General features: G+C 41.3%; 1 protein-coding gene across 1 annotated transcript in view; it reads left to right on the top strand.

The window, feature by feature from the left end:
• SPTBN5 (spectrin beta, non-erythrocytic 5) overlaps window positions 1-25,000 on the top strand; it is a 97,773-nt gene extending 72,773 nt beyond the window's left edge. Inside the window, exons 46-67 of the mRNA XM_064146220.1 lie at window positions 1,547-1,719; window positions 2,750-2,840; window positions 3,442-3,588; window positions 5,109-5,246; window positions 5,907-6,163; window positions 6,320-6,506; window positions 9,596-9,808; window positions 10,839-11,035; window positions 11,562-11,766; window positions 12,494-12,688; window positions 13,795-13,950; window positions 14,502-14,719; window positions 16,217-16,406; window positions 17,360-17,536; window positions 18,346-18,450; window positions 19,280-19,894; window positions 20,897-20,968; window positions 21,707-21,793; window positions 22,205-22,296; window positions 22,664-22,749; window positions 23,214-23,349; window positions 24,675-25,000. Coding sequence (XP_064002290.1) covers window positions 1,547-1,719; window positions 2,750-2,840; window positions 3,442-3,588; window positions 5,109-5,246; window positions 5,907-6,163; window positions 6,320-6,506; window positions 9,596-9,808; window positions 10,839-11,035; window positions 11,562-11,766; window positions 12,494-12,688; window positions 13,795-13,950; window positions 14,502-14,719; window positions 16,217-16,406; window positions 17,360-17,536; window positions 18,346-18,450; window positions 19,280-19,894; window positions 20,897-20,968; window positions 21,707-21,793; window positions 22,205-22,296; window positions 22,664-22,749; window positions 23,214-23,349; window positions 24,675-24,756 — 3,819 coding nt within the window. The 3' untranslated portion in view covers window positions 24,757-25,000. The remainder of the gene's footprint in view (window positions 1-1,546; window positions 1,720-2,749; window positions 2,841-3,441; window positions 3,589-5,108; window positions 5,247-5,906; window positions 6,164-6,319; window positions 6,507-9,595; window positions 9,809-10,838; window positions 11,036-11,561; window positions 11,767-12,493; window positions 12,689-13,794; window positions 13,951-14,501; window positions 14,720-16,216; window positions 16,407-17,359; window positions 17,537-18,345; window positions 18,451-19,279; window positions 19,895-20,896; window positions 20,969-21,706; window positions 21,794-22,204; window positions 22,297-22,663; window positions 22,750-23,213; window positions 23,350-24,674) is intronic.
• Window positions 25,001-27,286: the final 2,286 nt, after the last annotated feature.

Here is a 27,286-nt window from a genome sequence, read left to right as displayed (position 1 = left end):
GTTGAGTTTAAATCTGTTGCTGTTATTCAAAACCATCTTCCTGCAGTGCCAGCTTCAAAATGAAAACTGCTGGCTGGAGTGAAGTATTATGGGGCTTGCAGTTCAGATTGTAATATGAGGAGCTTCATGCTCTGGAGATGTGCATTTGCAGTCCCTTCATTGAAGAATATGAGACTTGGAAGAACCTACTGATGAAGGGGAAAGTATAAAATCAAAAGAGCCCCACAGACCAGGTGTACCTTCTTGAAGGTATCTGTAGCAATCAATTGAACAGCCATAAGATGTAACCATAAGAAACAAACTTTGTAGAAGTGTTTGTAGCAATTATTTGGAGATCGGTAATATGTAATCTTGAAAAACTCCAGGTTTGCATTCTTTTTGACAAAGAAACCAGGATGGAGATAATAAGCAGATGAAACATCCCAACTACAAAGTAATAAAACAACTAAGGGAGGCCAGCTATAAAATTGGTCGAAGTTAAAAAAAAAATACTGTGAGAAAGTCTGCTGGCCTTCATCCCAGATGACCACCCAAGACCACCAAGAGGGTGGAACTGGGCAGAGAATGGGAGGACACCTATGTTAGTGAGTTCCAAGAAATAATTGTAATAACCCTACCTCTTATCATGAATTTGTATGCTTTTATAATATAAACTGTGGCTTATGCCAGCATAAGGTGTGCAGGTTTGATGGAGATATTCCCCCATTACCATAATAAACATACCTACTTCATAACTCTCTAGAAGCTGTGGAGTTCTTTTCGCAGGTCACCACCCATTTCCCAGCCATATATAGTGCATCACTTTACAGAAAATGCTCTGTGAATACTTGTCCTTCCAATGACTTATGTAAGCACATAGAAGTTTAGATTTTTTTTTCCTAACCCATTTGATGTGAGCTTTGCTGCTTCAGTTAGAATAATGGGAAAGCCAAATGTGTTTCAGTAAGAATATTTTGACACCATTGATTCTAAAATTAAAAGTGCAGAGGGGCACTGAAAAGAGAAATCTGAGTCATTAAGATTGAGGTCCACAAATGTTACAAGAAGTGAAATTCTGCTTCTTTCCCAATTAACCATGATTTAAGACTCCAGTCCTCAAACTCATATCTGGATCTGAGCTCTTCCAAACTCCATGAGTAGAAACTGAGGCTCTAATTTCAATCTCTTTCTGTGACATATTTGTTCACTTAACTATGATCTCAGTTTGGCATCTCACATTTGCTTCCAAAGCGGCATCCATCCTAAGACTGCTTGACAATTGTTAACAGTTAGTGCTTTATCTCTTAAGAAGTAATATGTTCTATGCAGCACAAAAATATGCAGGACAATCTAAGAATCTAGCAGTTTCATTTTGACCCTGAAATAATGGTCTCAGACCATGCATAGAACATTATTTAGGCCCCAAGTCTCAGATTCAATGCCAGTAAATGTCAAAGACCAATACATTTTCATGACAGCTTGCAAATGTGGGGTAAACTGGAATATCAGTGTCACAGATGTAAAACCTCTGACTGAAAGCAGCTTCCCTGTCTTGAATCCTATCCAGGACTCAGTGTCTAGTGTGGAGAGCCTACAGAGGAAACATGCACAGTTTGAAAAAGCCTTGGAAGCTCAGATGGGGAAAATTGATGAAATGGCTTCATTTGCTCAGCTTCTAATGCAGAACAAGCATTATGACTCGGACAACATCATCAACAGATGTCAGGCTGTCCTGAGGAGGTGAAGTCAAACTCTTCCTATGCTAGCTATCCATCTCTTTTGCAATGAAACTCTCCCTGTGTGACTAATATCTTAAAATTATTTAAGGGAAGCATAAAGTGGTTTGCATTTATTCAGTTTTGTGCCTTGAACTGTGGTCTTGCCAAACCAACCTGGGTCTAGGCAGTGTTTCATCAGGAGGTTTCCAGAATGCAGTTGAGTGAAGGGGGATCAGGATTCAGAAAGGCACAGTTTCCCTGTGTTTCTGAATTCTGGTCTGGCCTTAGGGGCAGTGTCGGAAACAAAAGACAGAGGCCTGCTGTGCTGCTGGTATTTCATTATCATTAAACACCATCGAGAAAAGTAATTTGCTGTACAACTGCTTTTTCACTACTCTAATAAGATTGATCTTAAAGCCCTGCTCAAATTATCTATTAGGACATTTGAGTGTTTTTCTGATCTGATCTTGCCCATTCATGTGAATGCCTTTATTTCACCTAACCCACTACATATTGTTTATCTTAAATGCTGGCAGTAAAAGCAGTTTTGTTCAGTGCTGTAGTAGATGAAAAGATTGTAAAATTCATGTAGAGATATCAAAGCAAACATAGGAATTCTTTGATAGGATGAAACTAACTCACAACCGCATTGACCTGTGCTAGAGGCCCGCATCTGGAAAAAGATGAAAGAATGGTGCAGCTTTGGTTTATCAGTGGCAAACACTGTCATACTTGCAGGCTTTCCACATAAGAAACATGCTGAGTTTGTTTCCTTGTACCCTGAAAGACAATAATGGTGATTTCTAGAGGCACATATCATTTGTACAGAATCTGTGTGTGCTTTAAACATATCTGTCAGGTAGTAATCCTTCTCATGTTGTCCTGAGCATCCTCTCTGACAGGTCACATCATGAGAGGGTGCATATTGTAGACATGTCTCTCCTAGAGAATGGAGGGTCAAATGGCATATGTGTTGGAGATGAAAACTGAAACCCTCTGTGCTATCTAATTCACTCTGTGGCTTTTACCTCACACATCTGTCTTCATCTCAGAAAAGAGAAACTGCTGGAGAATGCTGCTGGTCGCAGACATCTGCTAGAGGAATCAAGGCTTCTGCAGAAGTTTCTTAAGAATTCCTTTGAGGTACAGTTACACAGGATTCGTGGTATTCTGGTTTCTTAAAACATACTGATCTGAATCCCTGAATGGAATTACTGTGAGAAAAACCAAGGAACTGACTCTGGAATTAGATGATATTGGGAAAGATGAGGAAAAATGTTTTCAGCTTTCAAGTCACAGCTCTTCTCCAGTCACTAGATGAAAGACGTTTGCAAAATACAAACAAAATAAACATATTAGAAGGCAATGTGCCACTGTTTTAAATTAATAGGAAGAGACAAATTGGTTCTTTTCTTGTGATGTACTGCCAGCAGGTTAGGAATCGGGAGGTAACTCCCCTTTTTTCCCCATGAGCACATCTGTACATGCACAAGTGTCCATGCAGTTTCTCACTGCGCAGGCACTATGTCATGGACACAGACCCATTTCCAGGAAACAGTGCTGGTAAGCAGATATAGGAGTGACTTCATTATGAAATACAGACCTTAGGAAAGCAGAACCTCAGAAGGACAACTTATTCATGTCCCCATTCCCCATGTTTTACACATATCATAGAAGAGTCTGGCAGGTTGGAAATAAAGAAACACTGATGGTCTGGTCTGCTTCTGTTCTTTCCTCCCCAAAGGTGGCTGCCTGGATCAATGAGAAGAATAGCATTGCCCAGGATGATAGCTGGAAGGATCCAAGCAATCTGCAGACCAAACTGCAGAAGCACCAGACTTTCCAAGCAGAGATCATGGCCAATAGAAATCACGTGGACTCCATTAAATATGTGAGAGAAATGGGATTAATGGCAAGGGTGGGCAACTGGCCTGAGAGGTTCTGCAGACAGTTTGAGTTACAGTGATCTCAAACAAGCCAGAAGCACTCCCTGTCTCTACTGACATTGTTCACATTGTCTTTGAGGGAACTGGGAAACTTATTCTTCTAGTTCATTAGGACCTTCCTGTGTCCATTGGTTTCTTTCAGCTTCTCCAGTTGACTAGTGTGTGCTTGCTATCGGTATTTGCTGTGCACGCAATTGAAAGAGATGAACAACTCAGTCTACTGTCGTTAGGAACGTCTCTCTGGTGTGAATGTCGCTTTAGAGGTACACCTGCTTCTTTCCAGCAGGAAATCTATCTGATTGGATGTGTAACTGCAACCAGTCAGATAAGATGTATCCAACAAAAGGATCAAGAAGAGCTTTCAAGTTTTCCCTTTGCAGAGACATGCTGGTAGGAGAGATGTGAAGGAAAGCTGACAAGCTTTGTCAGATTCTTGGCAGATACTGTGGTCAGATGATGAGTTTGGAAGGACCCACTGCTACGTGTTTATTAACCTTATTTGCAGCAGAGTGCTTGCTAGCTATATTTTGCAATAGATAACTAAGCATTAAAGATAGAATCCCTCCTCAGACACACCTTTATTTTCTTTTATGATGTTAATCCCCCTTGTATTCAGACACACAAAGGGAGTTAAAGAGTGGAGTTATAATTCTCCCTAATCTAGTTTTCAAGAACTGTTGAAGCAATCTCTTTCTCATCATTTCTTGATGCCATGTCTTTTTTTTTTTTAATTGGGAATCACCTAAGTAGTTGCTCTTGAGAAGAAAATTAACATCTGTTGTCAAGAGATAGCATCATTCTCTTGCTGTGCTTCTTACTCTTCTTTGCAAAATGTAGAAATAGGTCGTTTAACTTTTCTAAAACAGACTCAGTCTCAGCTTAAGAATTTATCTAGGGACACTTCTACCTGATTGAGGCCCTCCCTATCTCTTCTTCTGCCAACCTGTTAAGCATCTGCAGCTCAGGGATTTAACAGCAACACATGGTTAAAAGAGGCTTCAATATCTCATACAGTGGTTGACTTGACTGAGAATAGTTCTGTCTTAGCGTGCAAAGAAGGGAATAGAAAAGGGCAGGTGACTGAGCAATTTCTACAGTGAACACAGAATGTGGAACATCACAGGAAAGAGCTGAGTGCTTGCAAACTAGGCTCCCTGCCAGCTTTTAGGCAATGTAGCTGTTGCATAATGAAGGATCTCTTTATTCTTTGCCTTCCAGTATTGTATTCTAGCATTTCAAATCATTTTAGAGGCCAGAAAAACAGGAATGTCAGTCTCTGCCCTAGTTTCAATCAACATTTTGCCTTTATCACTTTGTCTCTGCAGCCTCTACCTGTTACATCCAGGAGTGATGGCTGCAGCTAGCCCTTTACAGACCAGTGCCAGTAAACTGTTCATGGAGACAAAAGGGACATTCTGGTGCATTCAGCAAAGAAAGAAAACTCTGACTTTTCTCTCTGCTATAGGAAGGGGAGAAGATGCTCCGTGAGGGTCACTATGCCCCTGAGGCCATTCTGTCCAGACTACAAGAAATGGAAGAGCTGTGGGAGGAACTGCTAGCAAGCTGCCAGGATAAACGCACCAAGCTGCAGGATGCTTACAAGGTAACACAGGCATAATGGTTGTGGGGTCTTGGTGTCATTTCCAGAGACAACACAGCTGCCTTGCTACACATCTCAACTACAAATACATGACTTCCATATAGTCAGGTTTGGTTCTTCAAGATATTGGAGCAAAGAAACTCTGAAGTGTGGACTGTTTCAATAGAATTGGTGGGGAAATTTGAGATCTCTATGGAGGGAAAAGAATTTGTCGGCTATTTTGTCTCTGATAATTTAGTTCAGTGTTCCAGAGAAGGATACAAAGGGAAAGCTTCTTCACTCTTTTAAGTCAACTCTCTCCATCTGTCCAAGTGGTATCTTTTCTCCACCACACTGAGAAAGAAGGCCACAGATACTTTTCGTTCTTCTAGATCAAGACACACAGCTTCTCATGACTGTAAGATTTGCATGGACTATGTCCACCATTCATATTAGTGCAATACAAGTAAGATTAGCTTTTTATGTTCTCTGCATCTGATCTTACATTCTCTCTGACTGAATTTTCTTCTTCATTTGGACCACCATCATATCAGGGAAAAGTTCATACAGCACTGGGAAGCTTCTCCATGTTTGTGTGTAATTCTTACTGAAAGTGGCAAAATTTTTTGCATCATATTGTCTATCCTAAATTTTTTTATGACCTTCTCTTCCTGATGTCCTCAGGGCCTTCATTTTCAGCGAAGTATAGAAGATATGGAGAAATGGTTGGATGATGTTGAAAATGAGTTGAAAGCTCCATATAGTGACAATGATCTGGTGGTTTTGAACAGTCATCTGAAGAAACAAGAAGAACTGGAGGAAGATATTTCTAGCCATAGGGACCGGCTACAAGAGCTTGTGGTCACAGCTCAGCAGTTCCAAAAAGGGAAACATTTCCTTGCTGATGAACTAGAAGAGAAAGTGGATCAACTCGTGCAGAGGTATGCAAATGCCTGCCATTTTTTCCCTCCTTTTGTCAGCCTTTCTCTTCCCTGCATGTTATTTTCTTTCCTTCTGTCCATCATTCTGAATAGAATGTTTTGCTTTTATTCCTTATTAATTTGTGATTCTCATTGAGTTCCCTTCCAAACCTGCAGATACAAACGTCTACGTGATCCTCTGCAAGAGAGGCATGGGAATCTGGAGGCAAGCAGACTTCAGTACCAGTTCTTCAGAGATGTTGATGAAGAGCTGGCCTGGGTTCGTGAGAAGCTCCCCATGGCTTCCTCCAGGGATTATGGCCAATCTCTGGCAACTGTTCAAAGTCTACAAGAAAAGCACCAGGTAATGTCATGTGAGAACAATTCTCAGTCTTTGGAATCGGAAAGAACAGGGAATTTAGTTTGCCTCTGGCAAATGTTGTCTGCTGTGCTTTGTCTAACAGGAATCATGATGCCAAGGTTTACTTTTATCCCTGTCTGATAATAGTGACATCTTTTAAGGATATGTCTGTGACTTTAGGCAACATGTGAGATTCCTGCCTGCTTATCATTGCAGTAGTGTAGGTACCACACCATATGCTTTTCTGTGGGCACATTGGATCTTTCTGTGAACTGAGTTCAAAACTTGGACCTAGCAAGCAAAATATATCTTACAAACTGTTATGCATGCTGTTAAAGTTTCCTCGGGCAACAGATGTCCTAACAAATGTGCTTTGAAACTCAGCAAGTGCATCCAAGAAACTTCATTACTTAGATGTCTCAGAATGAGCTCCCAGGGAAACGCATTTCCCCAGGACTCTGCTCTGGAGGGTAGGACTTAACAGGATATTACAATGGTTCTTAGCTTAGCCTTCATTCCAGTGGTAGCTTTCAAGATAGCTTCTGAATTATTTCATAAGATTCAAATCCATCATTGAAGAAAGCAGTGCCTGGAACACTGTCATCTCAAATAGCAATAACACAGCAGCTGTCTTTCTATTTTTTTTCCCAGTAAGGAGCACTGTGTCTTTGCAAACTCAAAGTGAAAGAAAGAAAGAAAGAAAGAAAGAAAAAAATCCTGCTAAATGTTTCCAGCAGCTATTGGTATTTGATGCTAGCAAATGACAGCTCATTTAAGTTCCAAGCCAAGTGCCTCTGGGGAAAAGTTTGTGCCACCTGCCACAGGGCTGGGAAAGACAGGAGATCTTAGAAAGTAGGACTATGTGTGATATATACACAGTAAGCCCAAACATTTGATGTAATCTACATGTCTACAAATAAAAATCTGAACTTTAAAAAAAATGAAATGTCCTTCAGGTAAGTACTCAAGACTGCTACAGGCAACATAGAAGGACAGGGATAAAGAATCTTAAAAAGCTGATTTATCCTATGCATACTCAAAATTTTAATGAAGAACTCTAAAATGCCTTAAAATGTATCTTCCAGAGTATTCCCAAGTAAGACTCAAGCATGTTCTGAGTAGTTTGTACCTCCTTAGTATTCACTGTAACTCTTCTATTTGTAAAAATTCTGTATTTAAGCAAGATGCATTTGGTGACTTTGAGAGTAGACAGTAAGCACAAAAAAACCCTTGTTTCATCATGATTAGAAGCAGAAATGTTGTGTTCTATTACTCCTGAAACTTAAGATCTGATTAACATAGCCTACCATGTATTTAGGTTCAGGAAAGAAAGGAATGTTTGAGCTCACTTAATCTGAGAGAGAGTGTTCCAGTGGAGACAGTGCTTTAGGCTGCAATTATCTTTGTATTAATTGGCCATATTTCAGTGAACTGAGAGAACGAGAGATACAAACCACAATAGCAGTGCATAATGCAATGTTGATTCTTTCTGCCGTTTTGCTTCTTATTCTCCTGGAAGCAGGATGAAAATGGAAGCTTTGAATTATCAATCTTCTAGTAGTTAAGTCTCTACATCTTTGTTTTCAGTGTTGATTTACGGACAAACAAATGTCAGAGGTAATGCAACAATCAAGAATTGAACATTCTGTTAGTTCCACCCTCTATTGTTTGTTTTAATGAGCCAGATTTGCAAAATTCAGCCTTTGGTTTGTCACTACAAAAGAGATTGTCTGTGAAATGTATTAATCTGGGGGGAAAAAAACACCCAAACAAACAACAAAACACAAAACAATTCAAACTGCAAACATTACAAAGCTACATTTGCACACAAACATTGTCATAGAATGGCTTAGGTTGGAAGAGATCTCAGAGCTCATCTACTCCAGCCTCCCCACAATGGGCAGGGACATCTCTCAACTGGGCTCAGCTGCCCAACAGCTCACCCAACCTGGCACTCTCAATCTCCCTAGGCAGCCTATTCCAGAGTCCCATCACCCTCATATTGAAGAATTTCTTCCTAAGATCCAGTCTAAACCTACTCTCTCCCTCTGCTTAAAAACATTCCCTCTTGGTCCTGTCAGTAGATACCCTTATGAAAAGTCCCTCTCCAGCCTTTCTGTATGATTGCCTGTATACAGCTGCTTGGCTTGGAACAGATTCCGCTCTCTCCCCATCTTCCTCTTCCTCCTTTTTTTTTTCTCTTTATTTTTTTTTCTTCTTTTGAATTCCTGTCAACTTAAATGAAGTACTGTGAATTCATCTTCCTTCCATGTTCGACTACAAAGTTGTTCTTCATACTGCTGGCTTATTATTAACACACAGTACAAGATGTTTTACAAACTTTGCCACTGGATTCCATTCTGCAGGTGTCAGAAGGGAGAAGTTAAAGGCAGGATTAGAATCAGTGTTCTTTTTCAGCCAAGTCTGATACTTCATTTGAACCTGCCCATTTTGTAGGTATGAAAGCAAACAGAAGAGTTGTTGAATGGTGGGAATGCACATCTGCCCACATATATATCGATGGTGTGATACTTGCCCACCCAGACAAAAATCACATGAAGGGGTACGTGGAGGTATGCCTGTGGATTTAAAATCTGCCAGTCTTCAAAAATTAATTTGAAGTGAAGTCTTTGAGAACCAGTCCAAGTAGTTTTCATCTCTCCTTTCCATGTTGGCTGCCTACTAGTATGTGTACCCACAGAGTTTGCAAATGGCTGTCGTGCAAATTTGCATCTTCTACAAAGGCAAGTGGTAAATAGTGATGAACAGGTGACTTCACTGGTCTTACCTAAACACATTTTAATTTAAGTGGAAAAAGATGTATTTCAGAGGAATCCACAGATAAGAGTTTTGTGGTTAGAAACTCTTCTCTCCACACTGAAGTGGATACATACTTGGGTCCAAAATTCCTGACTATAAATTCTCCTTCACCCTAGAAAACTCCTCCACCACACTTGGAGCATTCACACAGAGTTTGCACCTCTGACCAATCTTTGTGGATAGAAAACAAATTCATAGTGTGCTGTTTGGTATAAAACTCTCCATGGCTTCTATTTTTGTTGGCACATCATTTTACTCTTTGCTCTTTCCAGAATTTAGAGAATGAGATAAGCAGTCGGGATGCTTTGACCAAAGCAGTGATTGCTACAGGGCAGAAACTGGTCAGAGGAGGTCACTCAGCTTCTCGCAAGATTATGGAGCATCTGAAGGAGCTTGAGACTTCTGTAGAAACCTTGAAGGCAGAGGCTCAAGAGAGGAGACAGAGGCTTATGCAGTCATATGAGGCCCATCTGTTCCTGAATGAGGTAAAGATGGGTCATGAGAGCTTTATTTTGATCTTTCTTTAGAAGAAGCAATACCTATACTGTTGAATGGTTGCAAGTGCTGAGATAGGAGCAGAATCCATACAGTGCTGATTTTTCCATATCTAGCAAATATGGATATAGTGGAGAAATAACAGTTACTTTTCCAACTAATTTCAGTGAGGGATAAGCACTTAACTGTATCTACTGGGTTCTGAGTATGTGCTCTCACTTTATTTTTGTTGGCGGGGGGCATCATTGCCTTCTGGTTTTCTTTGTCTTGAGCTAAGTCACAGCTTGCTCATAGAATCATAGAATCAGTCAGTGTTGGAAGGGACCGCAAGGATCATCTAGTTCCAGTCCCACTTGCCATGGACAGGGACACCCTACCCTAGATCAGGCTGGCCAGGGCCCCATCCAGCCTGGCTTTAAACACTTCCAGGGATGAGACCTCAACTACCTCCCTGGGCAACCCATTCCAGGCTCTCGCCACTCTCATGCTGAACAACTTCCTCCTCACGTCCAGCCTGAACCTACCCATCTCCAGCTTCGCTCCATTCCCCTAGTCCTGTCACTCCCTGATATCCTGAAAACTCCCTCCCCAGTCTTTTTGTAGGCCCCCTTCAGATACTGAAAGGCCACAATAAGGTCACCTCGGAGCCTCCTCTTCTCCAGACTGAACAGCCCTAATGCTTTCAGTCTGTCCTCATAGGAGAGGTGCTCCAGCCCTTCGATCATCCCAGTGACCCCTCTCTGGACATGCTCCAGCAAGTCCACATCCTTCTTGTAATGGGAGCTCCAAAGCTAGACGCAGTACTCCAGGTGAGGTCTCACCAGAGCACAGTAGAGGGGGAGAACCACCTCCCTCAGCCTGATGATCGCACTTATGATGCAGCCCAGGATCTGGTTCGCCTTCTGGGTTGCAAGTGCACACTGCTGGTTCATGTTGAGCTTCTCATAAACCATCACCCCCAACTCCCTCCAGCCAGTCACTGCCCAGCAGTGTTCAGGCTCATCTCTGTATTTTATACAGCTACTGGAGGTGGAGGCATGGCTGGCAGAGAGAAGCTTTGTTCTGGATAACTCCGATTATGGGAAGAATGAAGAATCCACACAGGCTTTACTTCGTAAACTTGAAGCTACCAAGCTGGACATGGATGGTTTCAGGCCCCGGATAGAGAAAGTACAGGCAACGGGTTCCAGCTTAATAAACAAAGACAGCCCAGAGAGGTAGGGTAAAAAAAACACCTTCTGCTCCAGATCTAACAGAAATGCCTAGGGAAAGAAAATACAGAAACATTTAAACTTCAGTAGCTGCTAGATGGCTCATGTAGAAAGAAGACTTCAGGGAACATCACTCCTTCCTTCACCACCATCATGTGCACTAGGTCCCCAAAAAGCTTGATTGTTCTAATGTCATATCTGTTTGTTTTAACAACAGGCTGGTTGGTTCTGATCAGCATCTTTGTTGTCTGTTTCCAGGAACTGTCATCTTGTTTTCACCTACCATAAAGCTTCAAAAAACACTGTGCTTGGGAAGGCAAACAGATACTCTTGACAGTTCATTGTTTTGTTTTTGATTTTTTTATTGCCAGTTTGTTTTTGTAGCAGGGGAGGAGAAAGTGAAAAGAGCAGCCACTCATGAAACACTAATTTCCTAGAGTAGCTGGGTTTAACAACTCCATTGCATTGTCTGGATTCCTCTGTATTTTGAAGGCATTGCAAATTCAACCTGTCTGATTCTTGTTCTTTGTAGTGCAATCATACTTTCAAAGCTCCAGAGGATCCTAGCAGACTATCAGACACTCCTACAGAAGGCTGAGATGCAGAGGAAACACCTGCAAGAACAATTCCAGCTTTATCATTTTGAAAGGGAATTCCAGCTGGTGGATGCATGGTTTTCCAGTAAACAGTCCATAGCAGAATCCGATGACTATGGGCAGGACTTAGACGATGTTGAGGTAATAGAGATTAAAAGGGTTTGTACCTATTGTCTGTCAAAGCAGGGATATATTTGCTGCAATCTTTGTGCAGCTGCTGACAGTGTGGCACGTTACAGTGGCAAAAACTGAGGAAATCAATCATCTCTGTAACAAGAATTCAGACTGGTTTCTGTGTGATACACAGGGCTCTCTGAAGTAGCATCCTTCAACAACATAAAAAGTAGGTGCATCAGAAAATTAGATTTTTCTTGGGATAAGGCGAGGTATGAACACTTCACTGCTGGCTCTGAATATAATTTTGACAGGGTCTAAAAAATGTCACATGAACAGGGCCATGGTTTTGTGACAATTTCAGTGGAAAACATTTGAATGCAGGATTCATACCTGTAGCTACTGACTTCAAGAATATATTTCTCCTCAGGGCACAGAGTACAAAGATATATAATTCATAATATCCACTCTTCAACAAATACTGCATTTGTGGACAGCCTAACAAGTTGTATTTCTTAGCTTTTGATCTGAGCAGTATCTGTCTGTTAGATGTGACTGATTTCTCCCTGTGATGTAAAATGTTAAATGATCAAGACAATAGATATTCTATTCTGACTCCAAGTCATACGTTTTACACTTGTAGACTCCAATAAAAAGCTTCCATTGTAAACACAGAGAGTGATTCCTTCTGCCTCTCTCATAGAGGTAAGCAGAAATTCTTTTGTCCAAGTCTCTGTCCCCATTTGTCCCACAGGTGCTGGAGAAAAAGTTTGAAGATTTTGTAAATGAGGTGAAACCTCTGGGACAGTCCAAAGTTGTCTCCATAGATGAGTTAGCATCTAAATTAGAGAAGGAGGGTCACAGCAAGGTGGACGTTATCCAGAAGCGAACAAAGCAAATCAATGAGATGTGGGAGAGACTCAGCCATGCCATCCAGACAAGGACCAAGGTAGGAAATACATGGAAAAACTGATACACTGAACTCTCTGCAGACTCCCACTTCCTTCCTTCTTCCCAAAACCATGGCTCATGTTGAAACACAAGGTTCATAATAACAATGGTTTATCATTTCTTGATCCATCTCCCTTTATAGCCACTGCTTATCCTGGCAAGGCTTATACTTGGAAGATATTTATCAGCCTATTGAAATTCTGTTTTTCCTTAATTCACTGTTAGCTCTGGTTTCTTGAAAAACTAAACCAATTTAACAATTTACCACCACTAACAGGAGGCTGCCTCTGGCATTTGCTGAACTCTTTATTGACCTACTATAGCTTATTCAACAAGATGAAAACTCCAGACTTTTTTTTCCTGAGTTAGTACTTGTCAAGGAAGGAATATGGGAGAGAAGGTGATAGAAGACACAGCCAAAACCTTTACCTTTTGGGAGCAGCTACCTGTTAAATTAGTTTACCCTGTGTTGAAAAACCTCAGTCATAGATGTGTTTGGAAAAGCAGAGAACACACATAGAACTCAACGTTTTTTGTTTGCTTTTTGGAGAGTATAAAATGTCAGATGTCCTCAACTCTTTTTTTTCCACTACCATTACAGACACATTTTGCTTACGAAGTAGCTCAAGCCCACTATTGGCTGTTAGCAGCAGTAAATGCATGACAATTCTTAGTATATAGTTTGAATGTAAACTATTATGAGAGCATTTCTGATCCTCTAATCAGAAAGCAAACTTTTTGCTTAACTCCTCTTGTTTTCACCATTTAGAGTGTTAAGCCTCTATTCCAAGCAAGGTTTTTAGGACATTTTCTGTGGTTGAGACAGAGAGAGAGTCACCTTTGGAGGCCAATTTCTAGAATAATAGAATAATACTGGTTGGAAGAGACCTTCAAGATCAGAGTCCAACTATTACCTAACTCATCCAGTTGTGGTGCTAAACCATGTCCCTTATCACCACATCCCTACGTCTTTTAAATAGCTCACTTCTAGATGACTTAGCTGGGGAGAGATTTCACTTCCATTCTTATACATCACAGACTGAGCTATCCTTTTTTGTGTTGCAGACAATATAGTATTACCATCGAACTGTTTCTTTGTTCTAGAATCTAAGAGCAGCTCGTGAAGTTCACCAGTATGATCATGATGTGGATGAATTAAAGGGCTGGATGCAGGAAAAAGAGGCAGTGGTGGATATCGAAGAGTATGGATATGATCTTCCAGGCGTGCAGACACTTCTCAGCCAGCTTGAAGGAGTAGAGGTAAGGGAAGCTGCCAAGAAACAAATGGAGATAAAAGATATAAATGGAATAAAAGGAAGCTGATGCTTGATTTGAAATTTTCTCTAATGCCTTGTTCGCAGGCCAACAAAAGATAAACTTACTTCATCCTGAAAAATTTTGTGCTTCTCCTCTTCCTTTTATCTTTTCTTCCCCCCCCCCCCCACACACACACTTTTTTTCCCTCTTTTCCCTTTAAAACTGTGATATAGTGTTAATGCTTTTGCTTCTAAGGAACAAAAGAGCTTCTCATCTAAAAGCTGCCCAAATTGGAGTTATAATTGCAAAGGTGTCATCTGAACTACTAAAGAATTAATCTCTACACTTATCAGATAGTCAGTGTGCCACATCTATCTTTGCTAGATGACATCTTTGATAGTCAATGATGCTTGTCAAAAGGAAAAAATCCAGAGTCTCATTTCCAGCTTCTGTGCAGCCAGTGGATATAAAATAACATATGTACCATCTTTAAAATATGCTTTTGATAGGAGTAAGCAATGATGGCCTTACAATGCTTTCTGTCTCTGTTCCAGAGAGATCTAGGAGCCATCATGAAGGAGCTGGAACGGATTCGGGGCGAGGCTTGGCACCTCAGCCGCACGTACCCTCAAGTCAAGGAAAACATCATGGAGAGACTCACAGATGTGGATCAGTGCTGGGAAAGCCTGGACAAGAAGTTTCAGGAAAGGAAGGCAAAACTGAGCCAGGCAGAACAAGTCCAGCTTTACTTCAATGACTGCAGAGAGCTGATGTACGTGTTGGTCCCTTGAGTTTGGCAGAGGGTCTTATGTCATGTCTTTCCTTTCTAGGACTTTCTAAATTACACCTGTTAGTTATTTGACTCTTGCCCCAGGTGGTGTGCAGCTTGCCTGTAAATTTCTTTGAACACCCATAGAACAGTCTGACTTGGAAAGGACTTTTATAGGTTGTTTAGTCCAATCCCCCTGCAGTAAGCAGCAACATCTTCACGTTGCTTAGACGATGTCTTCTCAAGAGCACTTCACAGAAGTTCTGACATTTCAGAGGTGACCGTGCCACTTCAATTCAGCACAGCATACATGACAAACTCACATTTTTACACTATTTTCTAGACCATCTTGGAGAATTCAGTCACTGTGGATAGATTTGTTAGTCCCACAATCCCAACCTGCAAATTACTGTTAATTTTGTAGGAAGATAGGGAAGTCTCTGCTAGTTAGTTAAGTCATTTGTACACCTATAGAAACACCAGTGTCCATTTTTCTTAGAGCCAAAGCAATTACACTAAAGGTAACCTTCTAAAACAGATTAGCACTTCAAGTGCTGAAAATGTGTTGCACATATTTAGTGCTATTGCCCTTTTTTTTCCCCATTTTAAAACTGAATTAGGATGAAATGCTGAATGCTTAAAGCATCTACAAAATGTATTTCTTAAAAAAGATATGCTGAGCTAAATGTCTTGTTTGGCTTAAATCAGTTAAGACAAAGCATCTATAAGCAGAGGTCTAATGTAAAATTGAAATGAGTAATAGAAATGTGCTACCCTTAAAGTGGCAGACTCATATTAAAATATTTGATGTTATCATTATAATGTCTTGTTCAGCAAAATTGATACAATTTTTATGGAAATTGTTGTTTAAACAGGATTTCTCACAGAAAGAAGATGAGCATTTTTAATACATTGTAGTTAATGAAAGAGGCAATCCATGAAAAGAGCAGAAATACAAAGACAGTGAAGTGGTTATCACTGACCATTGTATGTTTACTGTGCTAAGGGATAGAACCTGAGCTCAGGTGGATCCATATGTGTTGGCTTATGCCTGTTGAGGCTCAGAAAGTAGAAAATTTTCCTTTCAGAATATCTGTCAGTATACTTCTTTGCCGGAGTGCTCTCTGTGCATACAAAGTACTTCCACATATGGTGCTAAGGTTAGATGAGCACCTGACAGCTTGTGACTCTGTACCATGTGTTGAGAGTACTGCAAATGCATGTAGCCCAGACACTGGCAGCTGTAGGTCCTGCTGAGGATCTGGAGGTGCACTGCTGTAATATGCAGCTGTCTTTCTTACAATGCCTTGAAACAGCACTAGCTGTGTTCCATAAGGTTATAAGAATCCATAGTTGTGAGTGAACCCCCATCAGTGTACTTGTATATCCATATCTTTCATGAGCAAATAGAAGTCTGTATACATGTATCAACAGCCATGGGATGTGTGCATTCCAGAGTATCCAACAGACTCAGATTCCTTTTCTTTTTACCTTTCCTAGGACCTGGGCCAATGAGATGCATGCACTAGTGATATCTGAGGAACTGGCTAATGATGTCCTGGGAGCAGAGCTGCTTATCAAGCGCCACGAGGAGTACAAGCGTGAGATAGAGAAGCAGTGGCTAAAATATGAAGAAATACAAAGAGCAGGAGGTGACCTGATGAAGAACGGACATTTCATGTCTGTGGAGGTGTGTTGATGAGTTAAATATTTCACAAAGAATGAACAAAGAATACAGTGAGCAGACAGAAGTTGCAGCTTTGTCTCTCAAAATAGAACTGAACAGGGCAATCAGGATCTCTGCTATTGACAGCTGCAGACTTCATGTCACACGTAGAAAAAGAAAGTATCTTTTGAAGTTCTTAGTCCTCTAAAAGCTGGTTTTGAAGGGGACTGTAAAAGAATATTCACTGGATTGATTAAGGCTAAAGAGTTATTGCTGTTCCACAGAAAAGATGTGCCATATAAATGAGAATTTAGCATTTAACTTCCATTTAACTGCTGAAGATCTAAATTAAAGTATAGCACAATGCTGTCAGCTATATAGGATGGAGTGATGTACCAGAAGGTGTGTAATTCTTCAGAAGTGTTACAGAGCCAAAGGGGCAAGAATGTTAAAATTTCTGTGAACCTATTGAAATTTCTGTGACTCTATGTACTTTTAGCCTCTGACCTTTGCATCTGCCCCAAGCTCATCTTGATAGTGCCTGTGGATCCAGAGATCATTTTGTCAAAAACATCCCCAGAATTTATGCAAGATTACATTGCTTTCGTTGTAGAAAGTGTTAGAGAATTTTCCAGAGTTCAAGGTTCTCCATCATTGCCTTGCCATAAATATTTGCTGAATCATCTTTCCTTTTGCTAGTTCTAGAATACAAATTCCTACAGATAAATTTTCATCACAGGAAAGCACATAGCAGATCATAACTGTGTGAATAGGCACACAGTTATACTCTATAGCTATACAACATACAGGCTGAATTAATTGAAGGTAAAAGACTGAGGACTTAGGCATCCTTTCTAAACTGTTCACAACACACAGTTCTCTAGAGTTCATCTTCTGGATTGTGAGGGCGGATTACACACTAGTTGGCTGTCAGTTTGATTTTTCACCCCCTGGCATTGCATATGTTATTTTTCTAGATTGAAGAAAAACTGCTAGAGCTGTCAGAGCTGATGAAGAAAGTGAAGGAGAGCTGGGACGTGAGGAAAGAGTTGTATATAGAGAACTGGGAGATTCAATTGCTCCGCAGAGAGCTAGAACAGGCAGAAGCGTGGCTGGCTGCCAAGGAGAGCTTTCTTTCAGATCCCAACTATGGGGTGAGTAACAACAGTGCAACACAATTGGAATGCCTGTACAGAGTGCTTGGAGCATGCATCAGCTCAGGTCTGAAGTTAATTACAATCTAAACAACAGCATACCCTTGAGATTACAAAAGGCAGGAGCTGTCATTTTACATGGTGATGCGCTCCAGGAGGAGGTGGCTTCTGGGGGGTGATAGAAGACTGGAGAGAATTCCAGACAATTTTTTTTCATGTAATAAAATTACTTGCAGAGGGCTCAAGTTTTCCTGTCATGCTGAGAGCCTGTTTTAAAAGGAAAAAGGAGGTTTTCCCATCTCATGTTGGGCAGTAGAATGTTTTGCACAGATGGCTTGATAGGCAGCTTATAAATTCCAACTTAAACACCAGAACCCCTGTCTTTTTTTTTTCTCCTCATAGTTGACTGCCTTCTGATGGTTTATAAGATGGGAAAAGAATGCCACAAACTCAAGCATCAAAAACTAAGCAGAGTGAGAGACAGGGGTTTAAAATGACTGTGTTGTAAGGGAGGAATAAACTGTCTCTAGCACAAGCTGGACTCCAAGTAATGCATCTGTTAGAAGTAATGGTGCCGCATGGCTACACTGAAAAAAGACGACTCTTAATTGAGTCTTTTTTTACATCTACAGCAGACAGACTGCAAGCTGCAGACCTTTTTCTTTAAAAGTGTAAATTAGGGCTTTTTACATGCTACTGAGGGCTTAGACACTTAGTTACAAACATTTCATAATCACCATATATCTAAATAGAATGGGCACGGGCACAACCTCATCTGATCAACTTGATCTGATCATTCTTCCTTTCAGGATTCTGTGTCTGAAGTAGAGGAATTATTGAAGAAACACCATGATTTTGAGAAGATGCTTGCAGCTCAAGAGGAGAAATTCGCACAGCTCAGCAGGAAAACTAAGGTGAGAAGCAGAAGGTGGATGAGCTATATATGAGACAGCATGATGTGCGTGCTTTAATGTTTGGGGCTCAATCACTCCACGTAAGAATGAAAATCCTGTGCTGAGACAGAGTAAATGAGTAAACAAAGCTGAGATAGTGCAAATACAGCAGCTGAGAGTGAGACCTGTGTATGAATCAAGAGTCCAGTTAGCTTGACAAAGCTCTAGGTGAGAACTGGGAGCTTTCTTCTGCCAGGAACAGCAAAAAGGGTGTGTGGTGCACATTGCTGTGTGAGAAACAGGGTGAAACTTTGCTACAGGGATGAAGAGATTTTGATTCATTCGGAATTTAGCAGGGAGCTGACAGTGCTGGAGGATAGCAGAGGATTGAAAATAAAGGGAGATGAAGACAACTTCTGTGCAGCAATTTGCAAATTGGGTAAATGAGGTGACCAAGGTCCTCCACTCTAAAATTCTCTAAGATAACATCACTGGATTATCAGTACTTCTGCAGCAAACTTAAAGAAGCAGTGCCACAGAAGAGAAACTGAGTTTCTCTAGATTTTATTAAAGATTTAATCTCTGGAGAACTTTGCAAGGGCAGAATTCAATGTAATTGAGATTAACTACCTTACCACCAGTATTCATGTGTGACAAAATGATGCACAGCACACATCAATCAAGGTGAGTTCTAACTCAAGAATGCCAGTGGAGGCACAGGTCTTAAAATTCAATGCCAGGAAAGAGTATAGTTGTAAAACCATTCCTGCTTAAAATTAAAAAATCTTAGGTAAGTAGATATGAATGTAATGAAGGTGGGTTTTAAAATTGTAATGCTTGTGTCCTTCAGAGGGAGCAGAATCTTCTCAAACAAGTGGACACAGAAGAGAGTGAACAGAAGGATAAAAGCAAAGTTGTGCGGGTTCCCTCTTTGAAAAGGAAACCATCTGACAAAAGGAGTGCGCCACCAAAGGTGACAGAGACAAAGGACACAACACCACTCTCAGCTGTGCCCTCACACAGCGTGACCTGGAGGACCCCACTTGAAACTATTTACTCCCCCATTGAAAAGTCCCCACCGGCATTCCAACAATTCCTTTCTGAGGAAGATCCAGAAGCACCGAGCAGCAACAAAACAGAAATGAAAGCTGAGGAAAGACCCACTGTGATTATCACTCCACCTACACCGAAGCTGATGGACCCACAAGCTACATCTTTGGAAAGTCACAGTTCTTTAAGCTCTCCTTTAGAGCCTAGTTCCATAAGCCAGCGGCACAGCAGCAGTTTGGCAGAATCCGTAGGCCCTTTATCACCTCAGGAAAAAAGTGCTAGAGGCTCCTCTTTCTCCAGCCTGCAGACAAAAGTAACGACAACTCCGCCTGAGCCAAGCCAGAGGTCATTAGATAGATCACCAAATTTAGAACTGTCTGACTCCTCTTATGAGAGATTAAAAAGTACAGCTTGGGTAAGTCCAAGGATTCTTGTTCTCTCCTTCATAAGTGCTATGCTGTGCCAGTAGAAGTAAGGGACCACAGGAAGTTCTCTATGAAATTCAAAAAGATCACAAAGTGGGCATCTCAGTGAATACTCTCGTGGATCAGAACAGCAAGAGGCCTTTCATACGCTTTTGCAATGGATAAACTTTCCTTAAAGATAGACTTAGGCAGCTAGGTACAGCTTAAAAGCATTTTTAATTTGCTCAGCTTTACAGCCTAGGTCTTGCCAACTCTGTTGGTTTCTGGGTTTCAATCTCAAACTAGAGGTTATTTATGCTACTGAACACTCAGAAGAGTCAGCAGATGATATCTCATGAAGAAACAAGATTGCAGATTTACCTCTACCCTCAACATGAGCTGGTAATGTTTAGTGCCCACTGAGTTTAGAAGTCAGAGGGAGGCAGCACATAATGGCACCCTTGCCAAAGAGCTGACCTGGTGCAAGACTAGAACTAGCAACTCCTGTTTGCCCACCCTGGCAGGAAATGCACTGTTAACTTAAGGACAGGTCAAAATTGTTCCCTTCCCCTCTTGCATTTTTAGAGGAGTGTGCTTGTCACATACCCAAGTGTGCCAGTACAACACTATGCATATATGGTATGAATAACTTCAGCAATTTCAGTTGTAAATTGTATTCAAAAATCTGTAAATAAATTGCATTTAATAATATAAAAAAGTTACATATATATATATATATATATATATATATATATATATATATATTTTTTTTTTTTTTTTTAATAATATACCATGACAGAGCAAATCCCATGAGCAAGTTGTTCTAATAGGTGAATTCTCCTTATTTAGAAGAAGACTGCAACCTAGAAAGGTGTTTTAGCCAGGCTGTGAAGGCCAGAGGCAGTAGAGATTAGTTTCTCTATGTGGAATTTACCTGCAAAGACCTTCAGAAATTGTGACATATGATTAACAAGCATTTAAAAATTAAACAACAATGTTCTTTTCTAAATCAGGTTTCTGCAAGTCTCCAACACATGGAGGGAGTCCTAGAAAAGAGAGACCAGCTCCTTCCAGGAAGAAAGCAGGTAGAACCAAATGGCATCTCGCTCTGGGTTAATACATCTTTCCTTGAGTTATAATTCTCATCTGGTCTGGCTTCTTCAGGATAAACACTTGCCAAATGTGCTGGTTTGAGGATAATTGGAGTATTTGAATGAGAGAAATTAGATTATTGGCTGTGAAAGGGAAATAATGGTGATGTCTGTATTACCCATTCATCCTGCTGGGACATATGAAAACAAGGACACAAACAAAGCTGTCACCATATTAACTCCTCTGCCTGAACCTGCGTATTCTCAATTAATCATTCTGCTTGTAATTCCTCTTGGTGACCTTTTCCAGATTACTCTGCATGTAAGGGAGATCTTAAGATAAGGGAAAGGGTGGAAAGGGTGTAAGAAATGGGTTGGGTTGGTTGGGCCAGCATTCCACCTGAGAAAAAAAAATAGAAGTTTTAGTGCCCAAAAATAGTCATAACTTTGATTTCTCACCTTCTCTTAAAGATGTTGCTGACTGCAACATGGTGTTGTGCTTGCTCACAACAGATTATGTAATTTATTCAGTTTTGACTCATGGAGAGACCCTTTGTGAATCACCCACACCAGAAACTACAGCAGGTTCTGTTTTTCCTAGGAAATAATCATGACTAAGAGGGCTTCTGTGAGATCCAGGCTTCTTGTGGAAATTGCACATGATAGATTTTCACTACTCCAATAAATCCTATAGCTAATAATGGGATTTTATTACCATTTCTATTCATGTAGCCAGGCTCAAGGTCTTGGAAATCCTTCTATGTAAAACTTGACGGACTAAGGCTTGATTTCTATAATGATGAACAAGAAGCGTCTAAGGTAATCTAATTTTTTAATCTTTCTAGTAATCTCTGTGTTTACCTATTTATTCAAAGAAAAACAGAGTTAAATTTGCTTTGGTTTGGAGCTGGGGTAATCGTTGCTTCTTCAAGTGTCAGCTGAGCGATAATTCAACAGTCATCCAAATAAGACCAACTACAAGACAGAATAAAAATCTTCCAGCAATTGTCAAACATATTCCTTTAAAATGTCTTATTCAAGAACTGCCTTCAAGGTATAATGCAGTAGTCCATTGTTCTTCTGTGGTTATTCCTAATCATGATCCTAGTTACCAAGTTGGAACCAGAAAAGGATAGTGTGGGTGCGTAGTCAGCCTGCAGGTTGTTATGAAGCTGAATCCCATCAGAAAAGACACAGAAGATATTTCAGTTTAATTTCATCCTCCTTCAGAACTCATCCATGCTCCTGTCCATCAGCCTTCCCGGTGCCAAATGTGAGAGGCTGGCAAATTATATCAGGAAAGAGAACACCTTCATGTTGAGGTAAGTCTGATAGAGGAGAGCACTGATGGGAAACCTGCCCAGCTGCATTTACCTACAGTCACCTAGGGCTGTGTGTTGTTAGAAGGTGCAGCTGAAATCTCTTATTACAGTGCTTGCTCCCATCACAAGGACTAACCATAATTCACCTTCTTAGGAAGAATTTCTTTACTGAAAGAGTGGTGGGGCATTGGAGCAGGCTGCCCAGGGAGCTGGTGGGGTCACCATCCCTGGAGCTGTTCAAAAAAACAAGATGATGTGGCACTCTGGGCCATGGTTTAGTGGTCATGGAAGTGTTGGGTAAAAGGTGGGACTTGATGATCCAAGAAGTCTTTTCCAATCTGTATGATCCTCCTATCCTTATTTACAGGTTGATAGATGGGGCAGAGTATTTCTTTGCAGCACCATCTCAGACATCAATGGAGGACTGGCTGCAATCACTAAAGAATAACATAGGTATGTTCTCACTTCAAGAATGAGCTGTGTTTTCAGCAAGCTATGGTGAAAGAGACTGAGAAGATCTTAGCTGTGGCAATTTGAGCTGTTCTTTTTGCCTGCATTAGACAGCAGTGTGCAAGTCACCTTGCCAACTCATGATGTAACAGGCTGGCAGGAGCGTGCACAGGGTGAGTTGCAAAGCAGTTGCACTGCTGCCAGCATCAGGGTGTTCCCAGGGAGGCGCCTTTCCCAAAGACTGTTTTCATGCTTTTATTAAGGACTTTCTTTGGATCTTGATCAACAGCTTTTTCTTCTGAATGTAGGTCTTTTCTGTACACCTCAGTAGATGGTGGCTTACTGGAAAGGAAACCAGAGCACAGTTATACAATGACGTTGAGAGAAAATTTTCATGGACCCAAAAATGGAAAAACATCTGTAATACTAATTCAGAAGGTTTTAATTTGTATTCTTTGACCCTGCAGCACACAGTAACAGATCACATTCCGTGGTGGTGGTGCCAACTTTAAATCCAAACACAGAGAATTCCCAGACAAGACTGTGGAACTTTCCAGATAGAGACTCTACTGAAAGGCTATCAGCCAGAAGCTCACTCCTGAGGTAAGGGTTCTCTGACACAAGAATAAACAGAAATCAGTGCTATCTGTGCTCAAGTAGCAATCAGCCTTGAAGTCAAAATGTTCTGCATCTCTGTTACTAGTATCACAGAAATAGTGTGGCCATTAGGAATAGGGAAGTAGTTGTCCCCCTGTGCTTGGCACTGATGAGGCCACAGCTTGAATATTGGGTTTAGTTTTGGGCCTCACACTACAAGAAGGAGATTGAGGTGCAGGAGTGGGTCCAGAGAAGAGCAATGAAGCTGGTGAAATGTCTAGAGCACAAGTCTTCTGAGCAGTGGCTGAGGGAACTGGGGATGTTTACTTGGAGAAAAGGAGGCTGAGGGAAAACCTTACCACTCTCTACAGTTACCCAAAAGGAGGTCATATAGAGGTGGGGGTCAGTCTGTTCTCTCAAGTAGCAAGCAATAGGAGAAGAGGAAAAGACATCAAGTTGTGCCATGGGAGGTTTAGACTGAGTATTGGGGAAAATTTCTTCCCCAAGAGAGTTCTCAAGTCCTGCAACAAGCTGCCTAGGGAAATGGTGGAGTTACCATCTCTGAGGTATTTAAAAGATGTGTAGAAGTGGTGCTGAGGGACAGGATTTAGTAGAGTGGCTTGGCAGTGGCAGAATAATGGTAGGACTCGATGATCCTAACGGTCTTGTCCAAAGCAGATTCTGTGATTCTATTCCAGTGAAATACATTGCTCTTGAGTGTTCAAAATCAATCTGTGCCATAGCCAGTTCTCAGAAATTGATCTCACTGTAGTCAACCATATCATGTCTGTGATCAATGACTTCAAACTGCGACACCCAGAGGAGTTCTTGTACCCCTGTTGTAGGAACCAACGTTTTGGAAGGAAAGTATCTGATCTGAAGCCTGAGTTACTTTAAGTGAGCTTGGAGGACAGAGATTTGTTCAAAGATTAGAGAATCAGAGCAGGAGTCTACAATAGATGCTTTGCATTTTCCTCTGAACATTCTCTCCGGCAGGGTTTGAAAGGAACTCACCCTTCTAATTTAAGGAGCCAAACTAGTTGTCTAAAGTTGCACTGTTTGAATACTTTCCTCAAAAGCTGTTTTGAGAGCACAAGCACAAGCATGAAAAACACAGACACAGCCAAATTCAGACATTTGACCTGTAGTGTAGGTCAGTCTCTGTTGCATTTGGAGCCTGTGAAAATCTTAGTCTATGGTGTGAAATCCTGATCCCTCTGCCTGCTAGATTTTTGCTGCTGAGCCAAAACCCTAACAAGTTCTTACATATACTAAGTTACTAGAGCTCCTCTAGACCATACCTGATTTTCTGGTGATGCTGTTGTTCGTAGGAGAACACCTTCATTCAAAATTAAGCCAGAGAGAGAGTCTGCAGAGTCTTCCAGTGATTTTAAGACAACGGGACTGCAGTGACACGAGCCTTCACCACCACCCTAAGCCTCACATAAAGTGGTAGTAAAACAAAACTGCTTCCATCTCTGCCAGAAACAGGAAGAGAAAGATGATATTTACTTCAATGAATACCAGGCCTCTTACCAATATATCTTAACCCAGCCTTCTGCAAATGTCCTGACAAGTTTTAAATTAATCACTACCCTTGGAACTTATTTTAATGATGTATTAAATCTAGTAAAGCCATTAAATGCAAATAAACAGGGCTGCATCTGGTATGTTCTTGTATAGGTGATACCTCTGTCATTCGTCATATCATCTAAATGTTATCCACTCCAAGTTATCTAATGGAAAAGAAAAGGGATTTCAAGCCAGATGGCTGAAGTGAAGTGACTGTCAGACAGAAATGGGGAGCACTGAGCAGAACACAAGATGCAAACTGTAAGTGAACAGCAGCCACCTGCCAGTAGCTTTGCAGATGTCAACTGGTAAGATATGAGGGTTGGGTGTTCTGTACTCCCCTGAAGCAGAAGTCTTAAGGGAAATGTTTGTAATACGCTTCCTGCAGTGTTTTGTAGTCTCCACGATTGTTTTTATAACAACAGTTATAAAACAGTTCCTTAACTATTGACCAATTCTTTCTGGATGAGGTTACCAGGGAAAAAGAAGTCTTGCATGAGAACTCATTTTTAATGGAATCTGAAACAACGCATCAACAGTCTTTAGTGTAAAAGGAGAGGAAGAGCAGGACAGCAAGAGAAAGCCTAGTCCCCAGGCTGCTGCACTCAGACCAAACCCTAGGTAGGTAAGCAAGGGCCTCCTGGGAAGTTGAATTGAGTAGAAATTATACAATAGTCTTCGGGAGGAACATGGGGAGAAGGAAAGACGAGCCATGTGCTATAGGATGTTATCTGTATGGTCTCGGCTTGTTGGCCTTTTCACTCTCCTAAATTCCTACAGCTGAGCATTCTCAGGCATACACAATTACCATATTTTAATCCCCAGAGTGCACGCAGTGAAGTCGTAGCAGGATGCTGCAGCAGCTGTGACAAGAGGTAACCACATCAGCCAGATTCTGTTCTTTCTAGCAAGTGATATCAGGCTCACTTTGAAAAGACACCACTCCCTGGGCTAAACACAGAGCTGTTGGTGGGGAGCAGTTTGTCTGTAATTCAGTGTCTTACTCAAAGCCAAATAATCATCAACGTCAGATCAGATCAGGTTTTGTCTAGATGAATCTTTAAAACCCTCCAGCAATGGCAATTCCACAGTCACTCTGGGTCACCTGCCCAGTGCTGCTCTAGTCTGAGTAAATATTTTCTTATGTTTTTGGATGAACCTTCCAATCCAGGACCTGTGACCGTTGTCTCCTGCTGCATCCTATACCATTACCAAGAACAGCTTTGTACTTGCACTTCAGCAGTTGAAGGTGCTGTCATCTTGCCTTTTCTTTTGCCAGACTAAGCACATGCAACTTTACCAGTCTCCTCTCATAGGCTGTGTGCCCTCAAACCCCTGACCATCTTTATAGCCCTCCATCACATCCCTTTCTGTCTCACTGCTTCCAATTTGACCTGGCCATCCCCATACTGTTTGCTGTATTACATGCATGTCCTCAGCACTCCCAACGAAGTAGGAGTTACACTCCTGACATAGCCCATTATGTGCTTTGCTTTATTTACTCTACCTTCTCATACTGACTATGGCTTCCTGTGTATCTGCCGAATGTTTTCAGCAGAGCTGCTACTCAGGCAGCTGCTGCTCAGTCTGTGCTGAGCAAGGGGCATATCCTACACCTGATGCTGAGTTTTGCCCTTTTCCTTATCTAACATCATGATATCTCTGTTGATTCAACCCTCCAATTTCCTCAGTGTCCTTCTGGATTGTCATCTGTCATGCCAACCACTCTCTGATTCTTTTAGTGTTGTTCCCCAAATGTACTGAGGATGTGCTCTACCTCTTAATGAAGTCATAGAACAATGTTAGTCACAGTATTTAGCCTGGGATACTCCATCTGTCACCAGCCAGTGCCTAGAAGTCAAGCCTTAATTGTTGCCTCTGTACAAGGCAGCTCAGCCAGTTTTCAAGCCCTCTAACAATCTGCGTATCCAGAAGACAGACAGCATCCAAAGGAGGATGCTCATACAGACAAGGGCCAAGCCCTACAAAAGCTGAAATGTATTACATCTTCTTTTCTCCATGTGATCACATACCCTAATGGCTGCTTCACAATGAAGGGCAATCACATGGACCAAGCTCGATGTCCCTTTAGTAAATCCAAGTTTGAACGTTCCTGATTGCCACTTTGTCATCATGTGCTTGGAATGAAGTCCAGGAGCATCTGCTGCATGATCTCACCAGTGGCTATGATAAGGCTGATTGGACTCTGTGTAGTTTACTAGATCCATTCTGCCTTCACTCTAGACTGTAGTCCATCGTAAGAGATCTCCTCTAGCCACTGTAATATTTCATAGGTAATAAAGCAGCAGTTTCAAGGTCACACAGCTTGCTAGTGTAGCATTTCACTCTGGAATGGGCTGCCTGGGGAGGT

The sequence above is a fragment of the Pogoniulus pusillus genome, chromosome 1 (genome assembly GCF_015220805.1).
Source record: "Pogoniulus pusillus isolate bPogPus1 chromosome 1, bPogPus1.pri, whole genome shotgun sequence".
Lineage (NCBI taxonomy): Eukaryota > Metazoa > Chordata > Aves > Piciformes > Lybiidae > Pogoniulus > Pogoniulus pusillus.
This window is presented reverse-complemented; position numbering and strand designations above follow the sequence as displayed.